The sequence below is a fragment of the Calonectris borealis genome, chromosome 27 (genome assembly GCF_964195595.1).
Source record: "Calonectris borealis chromosome 27, bCalBor7.hap1.2, whole genome shotgun sequence".
Lineage (NCBI taxonomy): Eukaryota > Metazoa > Chordata > Aves > Procellariiformes > Procellariidae > Calonectris > Calonectris borealis.
Genome location: NC_134338.1, coordinates 4,222,454 through 4,241,252, shown reverse-complemented (window position 1 = coordinate 4,241,252; position 18,799 = coordinate 4,222,454). Strand labels below are relative to the sequence as shown.

Sequence of the window (18,799 nt, the reverse complement as noted above, 5' to 3'; positions counted from 1 at the left end):
AAAACCACCCCAGCCTTGGTTAAATAAGGGACGTGAAGCTGCTGGAAAGCTGTGGCAAAGGCGCAGCGTTGGACTGTGTGTGCATAGTGCTGCTGGCTGCTCGCTCGCTACAACAGGGCCCTCGCCGAGCCTGGGGGCCTGTTGTGTTTGAACACAAAGTCTGTGAGAAACAACAGTAGATGTTGGCAGATTGGCAAATCTTTAATATATTAAACAAAACATATCTGCTAGAAACATTCTATTCATATAAAAATGCAAAAAGACCCCTTTAAAGACATTTCTTTGGCATACTTTCCCCTCCCTCCCCCAGTATATTGCAAGAAGCTCTCTGTTGATATGTCATTTGCTTGTAATGTAAACAGACAAAAAAAAAGTGTAATTAATAATACAAAGCTTTTTATATAATACTGTCACAGTGCAGCAAGCATATATAACAACTCAGCATCAGCAAGACCGTGCAGGCTGCGGTATCGACAATAAGGATTTAAATTGTATTAAATACCAATGAAATGTGGTTTAAGCCATCGGTTGGGCGGAGAAGTCGAGGCGGGGGGGGCAGCAGAACCGCCTTAAGCCCGGGGTGCCCCCGCCTTGGGGGTGAGGGTTCCCCGAGGGTTTCTGAAGGCGAGACAAATCCTCCACGAAGTGCTTTTTCCTCCACTGCCTCGTGGCTCCCCCTCCCCGCCGGCCCCTGCCTGGTCCTCGCGACCCCTTGGGAGGTAGCTAAATAACGAAACCCATTTGTCCGCACGAGAGAACTGAGGCGGGGGGAGGCTGGAAGGGGCAGAGAAGGCACCAGGCTCCCGTCCCACCTCCTCTGCATCACTCGTACAGCTGCGGTCGGCGTCAGCCGGGCTCAGTGCCGGACGAGGGGTGAAATACAGCCCCGGTCCAGCGTGGGCAGGGGCAGGCAGCACTGGACCGTGCCAGCACAGGGATGGGGTGCTCCCTGCCCGGCTGCGGGGTGAGCAACCTCCTCTCGTTTTAGGAAACCTTCAAGACCTGGCAGGGGCAGGCTCCCAGAGCCTGCTGCTGCCTGCAGTGTGGCTTCTTTATCTGCACGCTAGAAAAAAGGGGGAACTTGTCTTTAAATGGGGAAAAATAAGTGCTTATCCAAGTTCCACCCCTTTGAATGCATCATGTGCGCTGTCCAAGGAAGGGCCCTCATTAGTTGGCATCATTCTCCCACTCTCCCAGGAATGGCCCCTGCTGCCCCGCACTTTCCTCTCGCCTTACGTGAGTGCGAGGCCGGTAGCTGGGGGGGTTCCTCTGCCTTCCTAAGAGCAAACCCAAGTATTTTCTGAGCGTGCACCCCTGGGTTAAGGCTGAGGACCTGCGTTGGGTCTCTGCCCACAGCTCGGCTCTTTGGTGCTCTGGCGGAGAGGGTCAGTCTCGGCTCTGGCAGCAAGCGCAGCTCCGCCAGCCCACCCCATTGCATAGCTTACGCCTCTGAGGGCTTGGGAGCCTTTTTGGCCGTGATTTTAGTGTCTGGCATTAAAACAGTGCAGACAATCGCCTCGCCTTGGAGCTGAGGCTCCTCTTACCTTGTGCTTGCTTGGCAATATGGCTTTTACTTTGGCAGCTGCGTAACCCACAGGGCTAAACGCTGGCGTCTAACGTGGATTAAAAACTTCGGCATGTAAAAACATTTCAGACGGAGAAGCTGCTCTCTGACTCTCAAAAGCAGCTTGCTCAGGCTGGGGTCGCACAGGCATCGGCGCTACGGTGCCTGTACAGAAAGGGCACCCGGTGTGGTCCCCTTGGCAGGAATATTGCAGTCGCGGCACGAGCGGGCTATTGCCAAAGCGCCCGGGGGCTTGCCCGCTCCCGGAGAACACTGGTCGGTAACGAGGCACTCGCATCACTTACTGATCTGTCTATACATTATATACATTCAATAATATAGCTTTGAAAAATAGACATTTGTTTCCTCTGTATATTATAAAATAGCATTTAGGATCAGTCTTAAGTGACATGCAGGAGTGATTAAAGTACGGCTGCAATTCAGGCTGCTGAAGAGCAAGGATTGCCTTTCACCTCGAGACCCCGGTGCCGCCGCGGGAAGCTTTGAGCCTCCTCACGGGGGGGACGGGTCAGGCTCAGCACCGCCGGAGCCCCCGGCCGTGCCACCCGTCCCCACTAGTGCACGTGGCGATTCCCGCAGCGTCGCTTCCTCACAGTCGCCCCGAGCGGCTCCGGCTGCGGCTCCCAGAGGAAAATCCTGCGGCGCTGCGGCCATCCGGTCCTTCCCCACCTTTACACGGTGGTTTCGCTCTTCCAGAGGCCGGTCTTCATCCCAGCCACGCTGTCGGCGCTGGCCAGGTTGATGTCGTACTTGCTGCCCTTGAGGCCACCGTTGTGGCTGGCCACGTTGAGTGGGTAGGACCGGCGCTTCGCCTCCTTCTCGGCGGCGTTGGCTTGCCGCAGGTTGTCCCTGCTGGCGCTCCTCCGGCGAGCCTCGGCAAAGTCGGGCGCCCGCCGCCCGCCGTCGCTGCCTTCCGAGTGGCTGGGCGCCGTCTCCCCGTCCTGGGGGGCCCGCGGCCCCGCGCGGCCGCCGCTGACGGGGCTGTTCCTGCCGCTGTGGTAGCTCTCGGAGTGGCTGTTGTGGAGGCTCCCGCTCTCGCTGGAGGGATGCTCCGAGGAGGGGCCCCGCAGCATTTTCAAGCGGTGGTGCTTCCCGTCCCGGCACTGCTTAGTTCTGCCCCGGTGGTTCCTGCGGCCGTGGAGGTTGCTGGCGTGCCTGCCGGCGCCGGCGGTCTTGCCATCGGCGGGGTCCGGCTCCAGGCAGGCGGCCGGGCGGGCGTCCGCCTGGCTCTGGGCTACCTGCAGGTTGGTGAGCTTGCAGCGGCCCCCGGCCGAGCCGGCGCTGCTGGGCGAGGAGGAGGAGGAGGCGCCAGAGCGAGCCGCCTCCGGGTCGCAGCCGATGAAGACCTGCGAGCCGTCCTCCGGCGCCAGCCCGGGGTGGACGTACGCCTGCATGGGCAGCACGTTCCTGTAGGAGGGGCAGCAGGAGAACCAGGAGTTGAGGACGTCCCAGCGCCGGACGCAGTGGTGGATGAAGATGAAGAGTCCCAGCGCCACGGCGGTGATGCCGTAGAGGCAGCTGAAGACGATGTTCAGGTACCAGCGCTGGGACACGGCCATGGCACCGAATGTCCACAGGGCGACGTACAAGGCGTGGGTGGTCACCAGCGCCCAGAATTGCACCTGCAGAGAGTAGACACCGTCCGCCTCGGGGCAGGGTGGCCCCGAGTTCAGCGTGACCGAGATGGACCCGGAGTCCGTCAGGAGGTCGCCGGCACCCCCCAGCCGCGGCGGCGGCTCCAGCGGCTCGGGGACGTCTTTCCGGCGTGACGGTCGGCACTGGAGGCTGAGCCCGGCGCAGAGGAAGTAAATCCAGGTGACGAGCAAGATGAAAGCCACGGGGACGTAGAAAGCCCCCAGGCTGGGCCGCCACACCAGCCAGCAGCTGTACGGGAGGAGAGCGGAGCTGGGTGCCTGCACAGCCGGCAGCCACGTGTCGTGGTACTGTGACGCTCAGCACCCCTGCCCCAGGCTCTGCGGAGGCGTGCTGGCTGCCTGGCTGATTTTTTCCCAGTATATGGATAGCTCTTGGGAAAAATCTCACCGGCCTTTCCCAAGCTTGCCCGGATTCCCGGTGCTGCCAGTTCCCCCGCCCCGGCGGAGGGAGGCCACCCGTTTGGGGAGGAAGGCATGGTCGAGCAGGGACACTTACTAGGGGTTGTTGTCGTGGTAGTTGTGGATGTTGACGGCTGCCGTGATCCCGCAGATGATGAGGGGGATGCCGCCGGCGATCAGGTAGAACCTGCACGGGGGGGACGGTGTCACCGCACAGCCGGAGCGAGCCCTCGGGAGAGCACGGCACGGCTGCGGGCGGGACGGGCTTGTACGGCAGAGCAAGCCCTGCCCCAGCCTCTGGATGTGGGGAGGGGAAGCTCCGGCGGCTCTCCGCTCCCCCGCGGGGCCGGGGCGAGGGGAGGGGGTGTTCGTACCGTAGCATGGGTCTGGGGGCCGGCTGGGATGCGTCCCCGTCCGGCTGCCGCGGCGCCTTCCAGGTCGCCTCCTTGTAGAGCACTCTGGCTTTCACCGCCATCCACAGCAGGGTGGAGAGGGAGGAGTAGTGCAAGATGATGCCGACCTGCGGGAGAGAGGCGGGGGTCGGGAAGCAGGGGTGCTGCAGACGTGGCTGCGTCCCCGCCGGTCACTGTCCTGCCGGTCTCTGCAAATTGCAGAGCAGCCCCGGCGCGGTGGCCGTCCCCTCGCTGGTACCTACCGCTTGGCAGACGATCAGGTAGCCGGTGAGGGTGATGCCTCCCGCGAAGACGGCGGCCGTCATGGCGATGTGGAAGCAGAGGTTAAGCAGCATGTGCCAGCCCTTCCGCGGGATGAGAATGGTGCTGGAAGAGAGGCACAACGGGCGCCCGTGAGCTCCTGCCCGGCCTCCAGCAGGACAGTTATCTGCAGCGTGTGCGACAGCCCTTTCCTGCACCGCAGCTCCTGCCTGCACAAATCCTGCCTCCGCCGCTCCGGAGGGATGCTCCGCACCGCCGGGCCCCGGCCCCGCCATGGAGCGTGGCTGATGAAGCAGCCGTGCGCAGACGTGCATGCATGCGTGCGAAGGACTTCTCGGGGCTGCTGGCAACGTCTCCACCACAGGCTGTCGGCAGGGAGCCCCCGGAGCTGGGACGCGGAGAAGGGGAGGCAGGAGCGGGGCTGGGGCGAGGACGCTCCTCCAGAGCCCCCGGCCCGGGCTGTTCCCGGCTTTGGCGGGCGGCAGTCGTGTTTCCATCGCGAGGTGCGGGCTGACAGCGCTGCCCCGCTCCGCTGGCGTTTGCTTCGCGTATAGCAACAGGAGTGGCTTGGCCCCTATTTATCTAAATAAGTACCTGTTCGGTGTTAGATACAATAATTATTACTGGTTTCTTCCAAGTGGGTAGTAGTTAGATGTGGCCTGATAGTGTTGCTTGGCTTTAACTGTTAATACTGGTTTCACTTATCGTAAATTGAATGGCTTGGCCTTGTATGTATCTCATTAAGTACTGTTAAGTATTGGATATAATAATTACTGCTGGGTTCTTCCAAACAGGTTACAGCTACACGTGGACGGCTAGTGTTGCTTGACTTTTTGTTAGTGCGTGTTTCACTCCCAGTAAGGGGAACGGTTTGGCCCTATGTGCATCTCGTCAAGTGTTAAATGTAACACTTGTTATTGGATTATTTCTGAGAAATAGGTAATAGATGTGGGCTAATAATGCTGCTTGACTTTATTAGTGTTTGTTTCACTTATAGTAAGGGGAATGGTTTGGCCTTACGTTTATCTCATTAAGTGCTTGTTAGATATAATACTTATTGTTGGGTTCTTCCTGAGAAACAGATAATAGATTTAGCTAACAATGCTGCTTGACTTTATTAGTGTTTGTTTCACTTACAGTAAAAGGAATGTTTTGGCCTTACGTGCATCTCATTAAGTGCTTGTTAAGAGTTAGATATAATCGTTCTTGTTGGGTTCTTCCAACGGGGTAACAGATGTGGGCCGAGAGCGTTGCTCGGCTTCGTTAGTGTTTGTTCCACGTACAGCAGGAGGCCCTTACTGTGGCCTTCCGTGCACCTCATTAAGGACTCGTTAAGTGCTAGGTGTAACTATTTCTGGGTTCTTTTTGCTTTACAGAAGGCAGCTTGTCGCTAAGTGGCCTGCTGCGGCGGTCTCACTCCGGCTCGCGCAGCGACTGTTGCCCTGGACCCTCCGCACGCGGGGGGGCTCGGGGGGGCTCGGTGTCCCTGCGGGCAGGGAGGGCTCCTGCTGCCCCGGGGCCCTCAGCAGGACCCGCTGCCGAGCGTTGCTCGCTGCTGCCTTGCAGGGGTGATGGAGGAGCCCGGAGGAGCCCAGCACCAGCCGGGGACGAGGCTCTGGCAGCGCGGCTGGCCCCGCTCCGCCCTTCGCTAAGTGCCCTCTTCACTCCTGGGGTCGCTGCTTTTGTAGAGGGCAGGCCCTCCCGCTCCTGTCCAGCCACTGTCCCCTCGCCTGGGGGCTCGTTGGCCCCACGTATGGGGGGACCCCCTCCCTGAGCCCCAGCTGCTCACCATTTCTGACCCAACGAGGTCCAGGGGGTCTTCACACCCACCCTCAAAGTCCCACTCACCTCCTCCATGCCTCGCGTTGCAGGACAAGACATAGCCCCCCAGCCCAAGGCCCCCATCACCATAAAGGCCACTCATCCAGCCATCGCCCCAAGACGGGCTCCTGCGGCAGCACCGCTTGCCCGGCAGCACTTTCCTGGAGGGCTACCTCCTGAAAGCCCACGTTCTAAAGTACCATGTCCTAGAGGGCCATCTCCTGAGAGCCCATCTCCTGGAGGGCCACCTCCTGAAGGGCCATCCCCTGGACGGTCTTCTCCTGGATGGTCATCTCCAGGACGGCCATCCCCGCGCACCTTCCTCCCGGCCGTTGGCAGTGCCTGGGAGCTCCTCCAGCTGCCCACAGAGACCTCCACCCACGCAGAGCCCCCCCAGCCATCGCCTCGGCCAAGGCGGGTGCCAAGACGCTCACTCACCCGTGGTTGACGATGTAGGTGATGATGGTGGTGAAGAGGCAGAGCAGCAGCACGGCCGTGCAGGTGTACATGGCGGGGTGCAGCACCTCCACGGCGCCTCGCGTCTCGCTGGGGAAACCGCTCAGCTCCTGCGCAGCGCAGCACAGCCCGTCAGACCCCCCGCCACCCGTCCCCATGCCCCATCCCACCCCACCGCCCTCCTGCAGCCCCCAGGCTCCGCACCCCCCGAGCAAGGCTCCCAACCCCATCGCTCACCCCCCACCTACCATGAGCACAGCCACGTTGCTGAGGTGCCGGCAGTGCAGGGAGGTGACGTTGGGCTCCCGCGCGGCCAGCTGGCAGCCCTCGGCGCTCCAGCCCCCCATGCCCCCCAGCACCTCGAAGTTCCAGTACGCGGCCACCGGGTCCGCGCCCTCCCCGGGGTGCCGCAGCGACACGGCCACCGGCTCCGAGAGGTTTCCCACTCCGCAGCCATCTGCAGCAACAGAGAAAGGCGGTGAGCAGGGCAAGAGACACCCCGCTGCCTGCACCCCCAAAGGAGGCTGTGCATGGGGGACGCCCCACTGCATCCCATCGGAACGTTGCCACCTCCCCGCGAGGACCCCAGGGATGGCTTTGCTCTGCAGGGGCACCAGGGCACACCCCAAGGAGCCCCATGGAGCTCCATCCCCCAAGAAAAGCCCCACCTAGGGCACCCCAAGTCCCCCGCCAACAGGCAGTCCTTACAGGTCCCGGCGTAGATGACCGGCGTGGCCACGCTGCGGCGCTTGCCGTCGTCAGCCAGGCGGGAGGAGTTGCCCGTGCTGCAGAAGAGCTTGCCGTTGCGGAAGACCAGCAGCTGGAGCTTGCAGTCGGCCAGCGGCGTGGCCGGGACGGGGCTGGCGAAGAGGCTGGGCGGCAGCTGGATGGAAGCCAGGGCGATGCTGTTCTGCGGGCGCAGGGTCGCCGGTGAGAGGGGCCGCCCCCAGCCCGGCACCCCCCCGTCCCCCCGCTTACCCGTACCTTGATGTGGAAGCTGGTCAGGGAGACGTTGGGACGCCCCGTGGTGCAGCGCAGCCTCAGCTGCTGGTCGGGCGTGGGCTCGGCCCCCCGCTCGGCCGGGGGGGGACGCCCAGCCGGACCCCCGTCCCGCCGCTGGAACGCCACGCAGCTCAGCCCCACGTAGCTCTCGGGCTTCACCACGTACGCCTCGAAGGCGATGTTGCGTGAGTTCTGCCAGGCACAGCACCGCAGGGTGGCCATCAGCCCCGGCACGGCCAGAGACCCCCTCCAGCGCGGCCAGAGACCCCCCCAGCATGGCCAGAGACCCCCCCAGCATGGCCAGTCCCCTCCGGTTCGGCCAGAGACCCTCGGCACAGCCAGAGAGACCCCTGGCACGAGCAGAGAGACCCAGCATGGGCTGAGACCCCCTGGCACAGGCAGAGACCCTGCACCAGCAGCCCAACCACCTCCTCCTCCCCCCTCAGCCCCCCGTCTCCAGGCAGCCCCCCCTTTGCCCCCCACTCACCACCGCCATGTGCTGGGAGTTGCTGCTGAGCGTGTGGGCGGCGATCTTCTCCAGGGAGCGGACGATGCTGGTGCAAGCCTTCTCCTCCTTCTGCGACATCCACAGGATGTGGTCGTCCACCAGCATGATGTTGCTGGCCATCTCCACGATCACGTCCGTCAGCTGCGAGGACAGCAAGCGGCTCTGCAAAGAGCTACTGCCACCCCCAGCGGCAAACACCCCAATTCATGCTTTTCCACCCCAAAAACAATTGGCAGGGCTGGGACAAGCAGGGGACAGGAGAAGCGCTCGTTACCTGCTTGATCTGGTCCACGTAGCCGATAAACTTCTCTATCATCTGGGCCACGTAGAGGACATCAACCATGTCTGAGAAGTTGGCCGCCTCGGCCGTGTAGACGCGGAGCTGGTGAGCCAGGGTCAGGGCGTTGGAGGCGTTGATGGGCATCTGCAGAGCGGCACGGCCGCGGGGGCACGGTCACCGGCTGCGCCCGGCCCCCCCGGCACGGCCGAGCCCCCCCGGCCCCCGGCTCACCAGCACGAAGGTGTAGAGGACGCGGGTGATGTCGTTGGTGTAGAGGCAGTGGGAGTAGTCGCCCTCCTCCCAGCGCCCGGCGCGGTCGCAGCGCCGCCACGCCTGCTTCTCCGCCGCCGAGCCCCCGCCGGCCGGCCCCGCGGCGAAGGGGTACTGCAGGCAGGGCTGGTAGGCGGTGATGCCTGCCAGGGTGCGGGGCCACCTGCGGGCGCAGACACACGGTGACCGCGGGGCACTCGCCACCAACAGCCCCCTCCTGCTGCCCTCCCCCCAGCCTGCTCCCCCCGTGCGGACCCTGCCCAGCACCACGCCACGGCCTGCGGGCACCACAGCCCCCAAATTCCCCCAACAAGCCCCTGCCTCCCCTTGGCTCCGGGGGGGGTGAGGGTGATGCTCCCCAGAAAGCTGCACCCCCCCCCCCAGTCCCGTATCCCGCTCGGCTCAGCACAGCACAGAGGGAAGCAGCGGGCGAAAGGGGGGGCACCGCTAATTTAAGCCACATTGACTGTACCAGTAATTTATATTCCGTAACGGCCCCACCGGGGTTACGGCGGGTGCCCGGAGCCTTTCGTCTCGTGCCAGAGAAATTCCAACACCTCTGCTGCTGGAGCCGGGCTGCGCCGCCGGCACGGGAAGCGCTTCAAAGGCGCTCGCGTTCCCCGCGGCCGCTAATTGCTACCAGACGCTCGGTCACCTGCGGTGAGCCCCCTGCCCCGGCACGCACCGCTCATGCTGTATGTGGCATGCACCACGCGCATCCCCCGTCTCGCCGCGGCACCCATCCTACGGCCATGCCACCGCTGGTCCCTACCTGAAGTCCCCGCGGTTGTTGGTGACCCGCTCGGCAGGGCAGTAGGACGCGGAGGTCTCCAGCACCACGATCTCCACCTTCTTGCTGACGTTGCCCTGGGAGGTGGAGACGGCGCACTCCCACTCGCCGTTGGCAGAGACGTGGATGTTGGAGAGGATGAGCTCACTGCGGCAGAGGGGACAGGCTGGCACGGCGGGTCTGCCCCACAGTGAGCCCGCAGCAGTGGTCCCCCGAGCTTGGGGGCATGGGGACACACACCATGAAGCACAGGAGGTGCCCACACTTGGCATCCCACCCACGGCACTTGGTACCCACAAACCAGCAAGCCCTGTGGCCACGTGTGTCTGTCCCTGTCCCCATCCCCATTTCCATCCCCATCCCCATCCCTGTGCCCATCCCCATCTCGTCTTCATCGCCATCCCCATCCTATTTCCATCACTGTCCCCATCCCATCTCCATCCCATCTCCATCCCCATCTCCATCCCCGTCCCCATCCCCGTCCCATCTCCACCACTGTCTGCGTCTCCATCTCTATCCCTGTCCCCATCCCATCTCCATCCCCATCTCCATCCCACCTCCATCCCCATCTCCATCCCATCTCCCTCACTGTTCCCATCCCCGTCCCCGTCGCTGACCTGGTGATGAAGGTGCAGTCATGGATGAGGCTCTCCTCCACGATGACGCCCGTCCGCTCGTCCTCCTCCACCGGCTCGTGGTTGTGGTACCACCGGATCTGGGTGCTGTTGTCCAGGTAGGTGGCCGTGCACTGGAAGGGCAGCCGGTCGCCCTGGAAAACCACCTGGCGCAGCGACGGGATGAGGTGGTGGGTGTGCAGCTCCGGGGCGCCCGCTGCGGGGGACACAGCCGGCCGGGTGAGCCCGCGCCCCCGCCCGCCGCCGCCGCCCCCGCCCCGGCCCCGGCTCACCGCAGCGGAGCTGGCTCTCCCGCGCGCTGCGCAGGGGGAAGGCGTGGAGGTGCCGGGGGTAGGCGCACACCGTCCGCTCCGAGATCTGCGCCGAGCGGTTGCGAGCCCAGGGCAGCACCCAGCGCAGGTTGCAGTCGCACGTCAGGTACTCGGTGGCGAAGTCCCTGCAAGGGCCGGTGTCACGGGGCGGCCACGGGGCCGGGACAGCCACCAGCCCCGAGACCCTCCGGCAGGGACCCCCCTGGGTGCCGAAACCCCGGGGCTCAAACTCACACGACTTTCAGGGAGGGGAGCTCGTCGAAGACGCTGGGCGGGAGGCTGGAGAAAATGTTCCCGGACATGTTCCTGCGGGACAGGAGAGAAAGGCGGCGTGGAGGGGACCTGCCGGGAGAGGGGACACCTCCCAGCCCCTCGCTGGGCCCGCACACCCCACCACGGCACCTGACGAGGGTGGGCACGGGGTGGCCGCAGCCTAACGAGCCTCCACGCCAGCCGGAGGCAAAGGGTAGGAGCCAGCCTCGGGATGCGGCACGGGGACAGCCCCAGGGTGCAAAACCACCAGCGATGCCCCGGGGCACGGGACAGCCCCGGGGGCTCCTCTCGGCAGCCAAGGGACAGGGCTGCCAGGGGGTCCCCAGGGAGTTACTTACAGCCTGAGGAGGTTGGGGAGCCCCTGGAAGACGCTGGCGCTCAGGCAGCCGATGCGGTTGTTGGAGAGGTCCCTGCAAGGCAAGCGGAGGGGCCGTCAGGGCTGGGGACGCCCCGCTGTCCCCGCTCCCCCCGGGCCGGCTCCCGGGGGGCTGCGCCGCCACTTACAGACGCTTCAGCTCGGGGAGGCCGAGGAAGGCGCCCGGCTGGACCGTGCTGATCAGGTTGTTCTTCAGGTCCCTGCGGGGAGACAGACACAGACCTCAGGGCGTGCAGCAGGGAGCCCGGGACGCATCCTCTGCCCCATCCACGGGAGACCCAGCGCAGCGGGGACAGGGGCATGAGCGCACCCCGATCCCCCCTAGCCCCCGCCTCCCACGCGCGGGTTCCTCGGCAGCCCCAGGCGCTGCCAAACCCCGCGCAGGAGCCTCATTAGCAGCTTTCCATCCCATTTCCCTCTCGTTATCCCTCCAAAGGGCGCAGGGAAGGCGCGAGGCTCCCCGCCGCTCACAGGGGGGACGCCAGCCCCACTGCACGCTCCGAGCGCGCACGGCGGAGCATCGCAGGCCACGCGCACGCCGGCGGTGCCCGCCATCCCCTCCTGCACCGTTGCTTCCGGAGCAGCCGTATCCCGGTGGGTTATCACCTCCCGCACGCGGGATAAGAGCAGGCTGCAATTGCCAAAAGGGCTTTGTGGCCCGGAGGAAGCTCGTTTGGTTTATTAGCCTGATTGGAGGCACATATCTAATCAGAGGCACGCCAGGCGTGTGCTGGCGCGGGGGGGCTGCTGGCCCGGCGGGGAGCTGGGGAGCACCGGTGGCTTTGGCTGCTCCGTCCAGCCCCGGGGACCGGCAAGGCGGCTCCTGCCGAGCACCGGCACTGGCCGGGAGAGGGAATGGGAACCACATGGCAATGCCGTGTTTGTTTATAGCAGGCTCCCCGGTGCTCATCGCTGGGTCGCCCGCTGTGCCGCGTGTGGCCCTGGGGGCACCCCGTGAACTGCAGCCCTGGGGGCACCCCGTGAACCACCCCTGTTTCAAGGCCACAAGCTGGAGCCCGGGATGGGGGAGCGGTGCAAACCCTCCCAGCAGACCTGGGGGTGCAGGTGGGCGCGGGGGTCCCACCGGCAAGACATGAGGGGCCACGCAGGGAGAGGGGACACGGGCAACGCTGCCTGCACACCGTGAACACAGGGACACGCTTTCCTTCCAGGCGAAAACGCACCCACGCGGCTTCTGCGGGTCCCCAGCCGACCCCAGACGGGCAGGGCTCGGTGCAGGGGTGCACGGCCCCGCAGTCAGACCCCGGGGAAGGGAAATGGGGTGTGACGCCTTCCCGGCTGGCATCGTCCCGGCCCTGCTCGGCCGACACAAGAACTCTGCCCACGCCTGCCTTCCCTGGCCTCCCCCGACGGGCAAAAGCAAGTCCTGGCAGCTCCGACGGCCGGGTGCCCGGCCGGGTGTGCAGGCAGGCGTGCAGGCAGGCGTGCAGGCAGGCGTGCACAGGGCCCAGGTGAGTGGCGGTGCTGAAGGAACAGCTCCGCTCACCTGCACCAACACCGCCAACACCCGCTGCACCAACACCCGCCCTGCAAACACCCGCCCTGCAAACACCCGCCCTGCAAACACCCGCCCATACACGCCAAGGGAGACCATCCGCGCCAGCCCCGCTCCCCGCCGGGGGCCAGCCGGAGGTCCCCAGGGACCCCCACACCCCGGACACCCACCCAGCACACACCGCCAGCACGGCCCGCAGCGGTGGGGGATGCAGCAGCCAAAACACAACCGCTGCCAAAACTCAGCGCCCCTGGCCCTGGCTGGTGTGCAGCCGGGGGCTGGGGGCTGCAGGGCACCAGTGGCCAGGGATGGGACCCACTGGGGACCATGCTGGGCCCCGGGGGCTCACGGCCAGCCCGGCGCAGGGCCCGGCGGGGAGCCTTCCTCGCTCAGTCACTTCCTCCCCGCTGGCTGGGGGCCCGGGGCTGCTGCTGCTGATTTACGATAAGGCTCTTCTCTCCGCACCGCGGTTGTTTGCCTTCGCGTTTCCGCCGGTCCCGAGCCCCCTCCTCCCCCTGCCCCCGCGGGGTGACGTGCTGCAGGCACCAGAGCCGGCAGGGCACGGTGCCACGTGTGCACAGGACCCCCATTGCTACGTGTACACGGGGACCCCCCTGCCACCATGCATGGGGACCCTGCCAAGCAACTGCCTCCTGCCCCGAGGCAGCGAGCCTCGATGCACGCAGCAAACCCTGGCACAGAGGGCCTGATCCAGCCTGGTGCAGCTGCAAGGAGCCCAGCACCCCGGCGCTGAGCCCGCAGCCACACGAGCAGCTCCCTGTCTGCAGCAGCACCCGCCGCAGCCCAGCGTAGATGGACAGATGGACGGACTCCATCCCCGTCACTGCTGTCACCCGGCCAAGCCCCCTCGCAGCCCGAAGCCCCGAGCGGGAAGCACTGGCCCCGGCGGAGGGCAGGACGTTCCCAAGCGGGGCTGCGCTAATGAGCGCGGCCGCCCCGGCTGCATTCCGGCCCCGCTCAGACTCATTAATCTCATTACGCTGCTACAAATCACCAGAGATGCCAAGCTGCAAGTCCGGAGGGGCGGTGGTCCGTGGGGGCACCCTGCACACTGCTGAGACCCCGGGAACGGGTTCCCCCCATCATGCTGGGACACCGAAGCACCCACGGTGGGCAGCCAGGGTGGGCGGGGGCCCCCGAGCCCCAGTACGCAAAGTGAGGGGCCCCCGGAGCCCCCGCCACGTCCCCACCACGCCAGCACGGTCCCTCCACGGGGCACATCTGCACCGCAGCCCCGAACCAACCCGATGAAAACAATTACGGCTCCTGTCGAGAGCAATCAGGCGCGGTGCGGCGCGATGCTGGCCGGCCTGGGGCGGGGGAGCGCTGCCCACAGGCCCCCCGGCCGCGCTGGCGCTCCCGCTCCGACCCGTGCGGGGTTTCGGCACAGCAGAGGTGAGCGGGAGGTGACGTGGGGCGGCTGCTCTCCCAGAGCACAGAGACTTTTAGGGGGACCCCAGGCACCCCAGGGGCTGCAGAGCCACAGTCCCCCCGGGGTGCTGCCCCCCAGCTCCGCCACGGCCCTTCCTGGCGAGCGCAGCGCCCGCAGCGGCCCCGGCTGCTCCCTGCCGGCACGCTCATTAATCCCTCCCGCTAATGAGAGCTCGGTGCCAGGAGGCAGGAGGAGGTGACCCCACGCCTGGAACCGCGCTGGGGAGAACTTGGCCACATGGGGCTGCAGGGACACAGGGTCCCCAAGGTCACTGCTGCCCGCTCACCCCTAAAACAGTCCCGCGGGGATTTCCACGGCTTTAAAACCCCAAACCAGCCCCAAGGCTGTGCACCAGGTACTGCGTGCTCTGTCACGCCTGCTCCCCATCCCAGCACTACGCACCCCAACCCCAGTGCCGGGCACCAGGCACCGTGCACCACGGGGTGCCTGCACCCCGCCCGACGCTGCGCACCCCACGCACAGCGCTGCGCCCCGGGTGCTGCCCAGGGGCTGGCACCCACTGGAGGCTGCACGCCCCAGCGCAATGCCACCAGCGGGCACTGTGCACGCCAGGCCCCGCGGCGCGGCCCCGCAGCCCCCGTGCCCGCCGGAGCAGCTGGGCTCCGCTGCGGGCCGGGGCAGGTGCACGCCCTGTAACTCGAACAAGATCCGCGTTAATAAACGCTTCCTTGTTCGGGCTAATGAAACGCAGGCGGTGCGGGTCCCGCTGCCCCTGGGGAGTCCCCTCTCCCCCCACGAGTGCCCCAGCTGGCAGGGCCGGCGTGCCGGGGCTGTGCCAAACCCTCGGCAGGGCTGTAACCCTCCCCAAACCCGCCGGCGGCCGAGCGCACCGGTGCGGCTGCAGAGCGGCACAGGCAGCGCCTGGCCCGGTGGGTCCCCGAGCCCCGGGCACGCTGCCTGCCCCTGCCTGCGCTCTCCGCTGCCCTCACCGCCCTGCTGCCCCAGCCACCCGCCCTGCCCACCAGCACCCAGAGCAAAAAAGCGCCGGGCCAGGCGCTGCGGGGCAGAGACCCGCCACCCAACGGAAGGGGACCCCACAACCGCAGCCCCAGCCCCCCGACACCACGTGCTGCAGAGGATGCCCAGGGCAGAGGCTCGCTGCGGTGCACAGCGCCCGCGGACGCCGGCAGCCAGGCCACTGTCACACCGGGTGAGCGTCCCGCAGCGGGAGCCCGCCGGGCCCCGCTCGGCGCAGGAATGTGCGAGACCCTCGCGGGGCCGCGGCGGGGAACAAAACGCCCTCAGTGCGCCGGTCCCTGCTCCTGCATACCTACAGATCAAACCCATATGGGGGCCATAAATCTCCCCTTATTACAGCTCCCTCCATAGAGATGCCTTTCATGGAGAGATAAGAAAGTTGACTTTGTTCGGGGGGACAATGTCGCTTTTCATACCGGCCCCACGGAGCGCGGCCCCCCTGGTGCCTCCCACCCCGGCGTGGCTCCTGGGGTCCCTGGGATGCCCGTGGGTGTCAGCGGCAAACCCTGCGCCCCAGTGCCGGCCCCGCCGCAGGAGCAACGTTGGGAGCAGGACCTGCACGGTGCTGCTGACACCCGCCCCGCTCAGACCCCATGGCAGCCCTGCCTGCACCCCATTGCCCGCTGCTGCCCACCCCTCCTGCCCTGGCCCCCCAGCCGCCCATCGGGCACTCACAGCTTCTCCAGAGCCCGCAGCCCGAAGAAGGAGCCGTTCTCCAGCACCGTGATCTTGTTGTTACTCAGCAGCCTGTGGGAAGAGCAGAGGGAGAGGGGCAGCCCCGTTACTCGACCTGCCGGGCAGCCCCGTCCTGCCCCGGCGACCCGCGGGGCTGGGGGGGAGCGGGGACGGCCAGACCCGCCGCGAGAAGCAGCCGCCCTGGCTGTGCCGCCGGGGTGGCGGCGATGGTGAAGTCTCAGGGACAGGCTTGCTCGGCCCGGTGGGGACAAGGGATGCAACGCCGTGTCGGGATGGCGTGCCGTGGTCCACATGCATGGCAGCAGTGGGCTGGAGGTGCCCGGGGCCGTGCCAGCTCTTAGGGCATCGCTCCTGTACCTGGGCCTGGGTGCAAGGAGCTGCACGTGCGGGCGACGAGATCCCCACCCCAGCACCTGCACCAAGAGGGCACCCCGAGGACCTGCAGCCAGGAGGGGACCCCACAGCACCCCCAGCTCTTGCCCCCCTCCAGCCTGACCACCCTCCGGTCACAGCTTCACGGCCATCCCAGGAACCTCCCAGCGCTGAGATTTTATCCCAAAGTAAACAGCTTTGCTGGCCAAAGGGGCCCTTGCGGGGTGACAGGAGAGGGAGGGAGGGCACAAGCACCCAACAATTCAGCCAGGAGCTCATTAAAGTGCATCAGTGGCAATTAGCAGAGCCAGTCCCCGGCCTGGGGACGGGAGCCGGCTCTCGGGGACCAGAGGTGTTTCCCCAGCGCTCCCGGGCAGCGGCGATGCTCCCGCCGGCAAACGTGATCCACAACCAGAGCGGGGGCAGCCGCCAGCGGGGGCCGGGAGGGCACCCTGGAGCCCCGGCTGGGGGGAGGCGAGGGGAAAAAAGGGCTCATTGAGGGCCGGAGCCGGGGCTGTTTACACACGGGCAGGCTCTGCAGCCGGGCTGAATGGCGGCTGTGTGCTGCAGAGCTCCGGCCCCTCCGGACACCCAGCCTGCGGCAGCCGCCGCCGGCCGCACTCGCCTCTCCCTGGCCGGGCTCCCGTGCCGGGGCTGCCCGGGGAGAGGGCAGGACCAGGACCCGGCTCGGGGGGCTGCGTTGCAGCAGGGGCGGCTGCCAAACCTCCGAAGGGTGGTGGGGAGGGAAGGGTTGGGGGCAGGCGGCGCAGCCCCCCGCCCTGGGCCGCATCCTGTGCTAATGAGGAGCCACCGCTGGGCACCACCGTGTCCGCGGGGCCCCGCGACCCGGCCAGCGGCGGGGAGCGGAAGCGGACGGCAAATTGCTTCCACACGCTGGCGGCCAGAGCCGCTGCGGCCAGGGCCACGTCTCGCCCTTTCCTCCCTACGGGGACCCCGCTTTCGCGGGGCTCAGCTTGCCCCAGCACAGCAGCAGCGAGCACCGGTGCCGGCCGGCGGCAGGCTCAGCCCCGGGACCCTGCCCGGAGCGGAGGGCAGCAGGGATGTTCCCGGGGCAGCATCGCTCCCGGAGCAGCCCCGGCTCCGGGGCACAGCAGCCCCATGGCACGCCTCGACTCCCCATCACGGCGTCGGCGGGGGCTGTTGCTCAAGGCCGTGCCGGCCCCAACGGCTCCAGAAGGTTTTAATTCCAGCAGCAGCAGATTTCACAACCCAGCAAAGCCTCGGCAGGCTGCGTGCGCATGGGGGTCCTCAGGGGCTCCCCGCTAAAGCAGGGGTTAGCAGAAACCCCTCTCGGGGGCTGAGCTGGGGTGCACGCTGGACCCTCCTGAAACAGCCCTTTGGGGCCGAGTGAGCTGCAAATGCAGAAACCAGACGAGCGCACGAGGCCCCGGTCTCAGACCTCCCGTGTTTGGTCCCGCGTCCTGGCCCGGGGCAGCTGGCGGGTCCCCAGCATGGCCAAGGACACGTGGAGCCTTTGGGCAGGGGGGAGCCGGGCACCCCGGGCAAGCTGGACCCGGCTGTGCCAGAGGCTGCCAGGGCGTGGGCTTTGCCGGGGGTTACAAGCACGGACGTGCCGCCAGCGCGGCGGGCAGAGCACAGGCAGCCGGCTGCCTGCGCCGGGGGGCCAGTGCACCGGAGAGCGGCGCCCAGCTGGGGCGCAGCCGCCCCCAGGGCTGAGCCCCGGCGCCGGGGATGCTCGCCTTGTTCGCGGACCCCTGGGACCATCCGCGCCTCTGCCATAAAACCAGAACTCCCCGCCTTAAAAGGCAACGCTCCGGCGGCCCCGATGGGATCGGCCTCCGCTGTGATCTGCAGCCAGGCGGCCGGGCCAGCAACCCGCCCGCCGATGCTCGGGAGAGCAGCCGCAGGACGCCTTCCCCGTGGCGCGCTTCGGCCGAGGGCGAAGCCACCCCCGGAGCCCCCGGCCCCTCGGGAGCGGCCGTCGGGGAGCGCGGGGGCACCCCGAGCCGCAGCACTGCCTGCCCGTGCAACGCCCCCGCTGCTCGGCGCCTGCTCTGCCCTTCCTCAAGGAAAAGAGGTCCTTGACCAAAATGAGTGTTTGGCACACAGAAACTGCGCTCACAGTAACGACTTGACTGAAAGTTCTCTTCCCGAGATAAACTTCTTCCGGGTGGCGACCCTGGCTCTTCTTTTCCCCGTCCTGTAGAAGCCAGCCGGGTCGCGGCCCCCCATTACAACTCATATCCTCAAACACGGTTTTATTTTGGTTTTGCTGTTTTTATGGATATTGTGTTCCAAAATGTTTTCCTTTTTTTTCCCAGGAAGTTCCCATCAGGCTCCACAGGACTTTCCGGCCCCACGCGGCAGAGCCGCATGCGCGTCCCCGGCACTATCCCCTTACAGGAGATTACCCGAGAAACCCCAAAATACGATGGAATAAGTGTGCCCACGAGGCCACCCCCACCTGGCACATGGGGGTCACGGGCGAGCAACCCCTGAGCCGCAGCGGGACCCCCCGCCTGCAGCCAGCCCTCGGCACGCGGGACCGGGGCCGGACCCGAGCCCCTCGGCCGGATTTCAAACCCTAAGAGCTGCCCCCGCTCTCGCGCCCGATCCGGCTGGGGAGGGAAGTGGATGGGGGGCCCCCGTTGCCCCCCGGTACCCCCGGCTTGCCGTGGCCAAGGTGGCTCACGGATGCTCACCGAGGTCCGCGCGGGGCCGGGGGTGCAGAGGGGACGCGGTGCCC

General features: G+C 66.3%; 1 protein-coding gene across 1 annotated transcript; it reads right to left on the bottom strand.

Annotated features, from left to right (window-relative positions):
• Positions 1–176: 176 nt before the first annotated feature.
• On the bottom strand, positions 177–18,285 carry ADGRA2 (adhesion G protein-coupled receptor A2). The gene is made up of 19 exons (XM_075174631.1): positions 18,176–18,285; positions 15,679–15,750; positions 11,164–11,235; positions 10,998–11,069; positions 10,621–10,692; positions 10,348–10,511; positions 10,058–10,271; positions 9,423–9,587; positions 8,612–8,813; positions 8,375–8,524; positions 8,080–8,241; positions 7,575–7,784; positions 7,299–7,500; positions 6,839–7,047; positions 6,573–6,700; positions 4,295–4,418; positions 4,014–4,159; positions 3,737–3,826; positions 177–3,469 (listed from the first exon to the last, which is right to left on the bottom strand). Exons 1-19 carry the CDS (start codon positions 18,283–18,285, stop codon positions 2,257–2,259), a joined length of 3,777 nt encoding a protein of 1,258 aa, XP_075030732.1. The 3' UTR covers positions 177–2,256.
• Between the last annotated feature and the right edge of the window lie 514 nt (positions 18,286–18,799).

Excerpts from the sequence above, each read along its gene's own strand:
- ADGRA2 (XM_075174631.1), bottom strand. The coding sequence starts at position 18,285 with ATGGGGGGCCGCGACCCGGCTGGCTTCTACAGGACGGGGAAAAGAAGA. Across the intron at positions 9,588-10,057 it reads GACTGCACCTTCATCACCAG|TGAGCTCATCCTCTCCAACA; the intron begins GTCAGCGACGGG and ends CCTCTGCCGCAG. Across the intron at positions 6,701-6,838 it reads GCAACGTGGCTGTGCTCATG|GAGCTGAGCGGTTTCCCCAG; the intron begins GTAGGTGGGGGG and ends TGCGCTGCGCAG.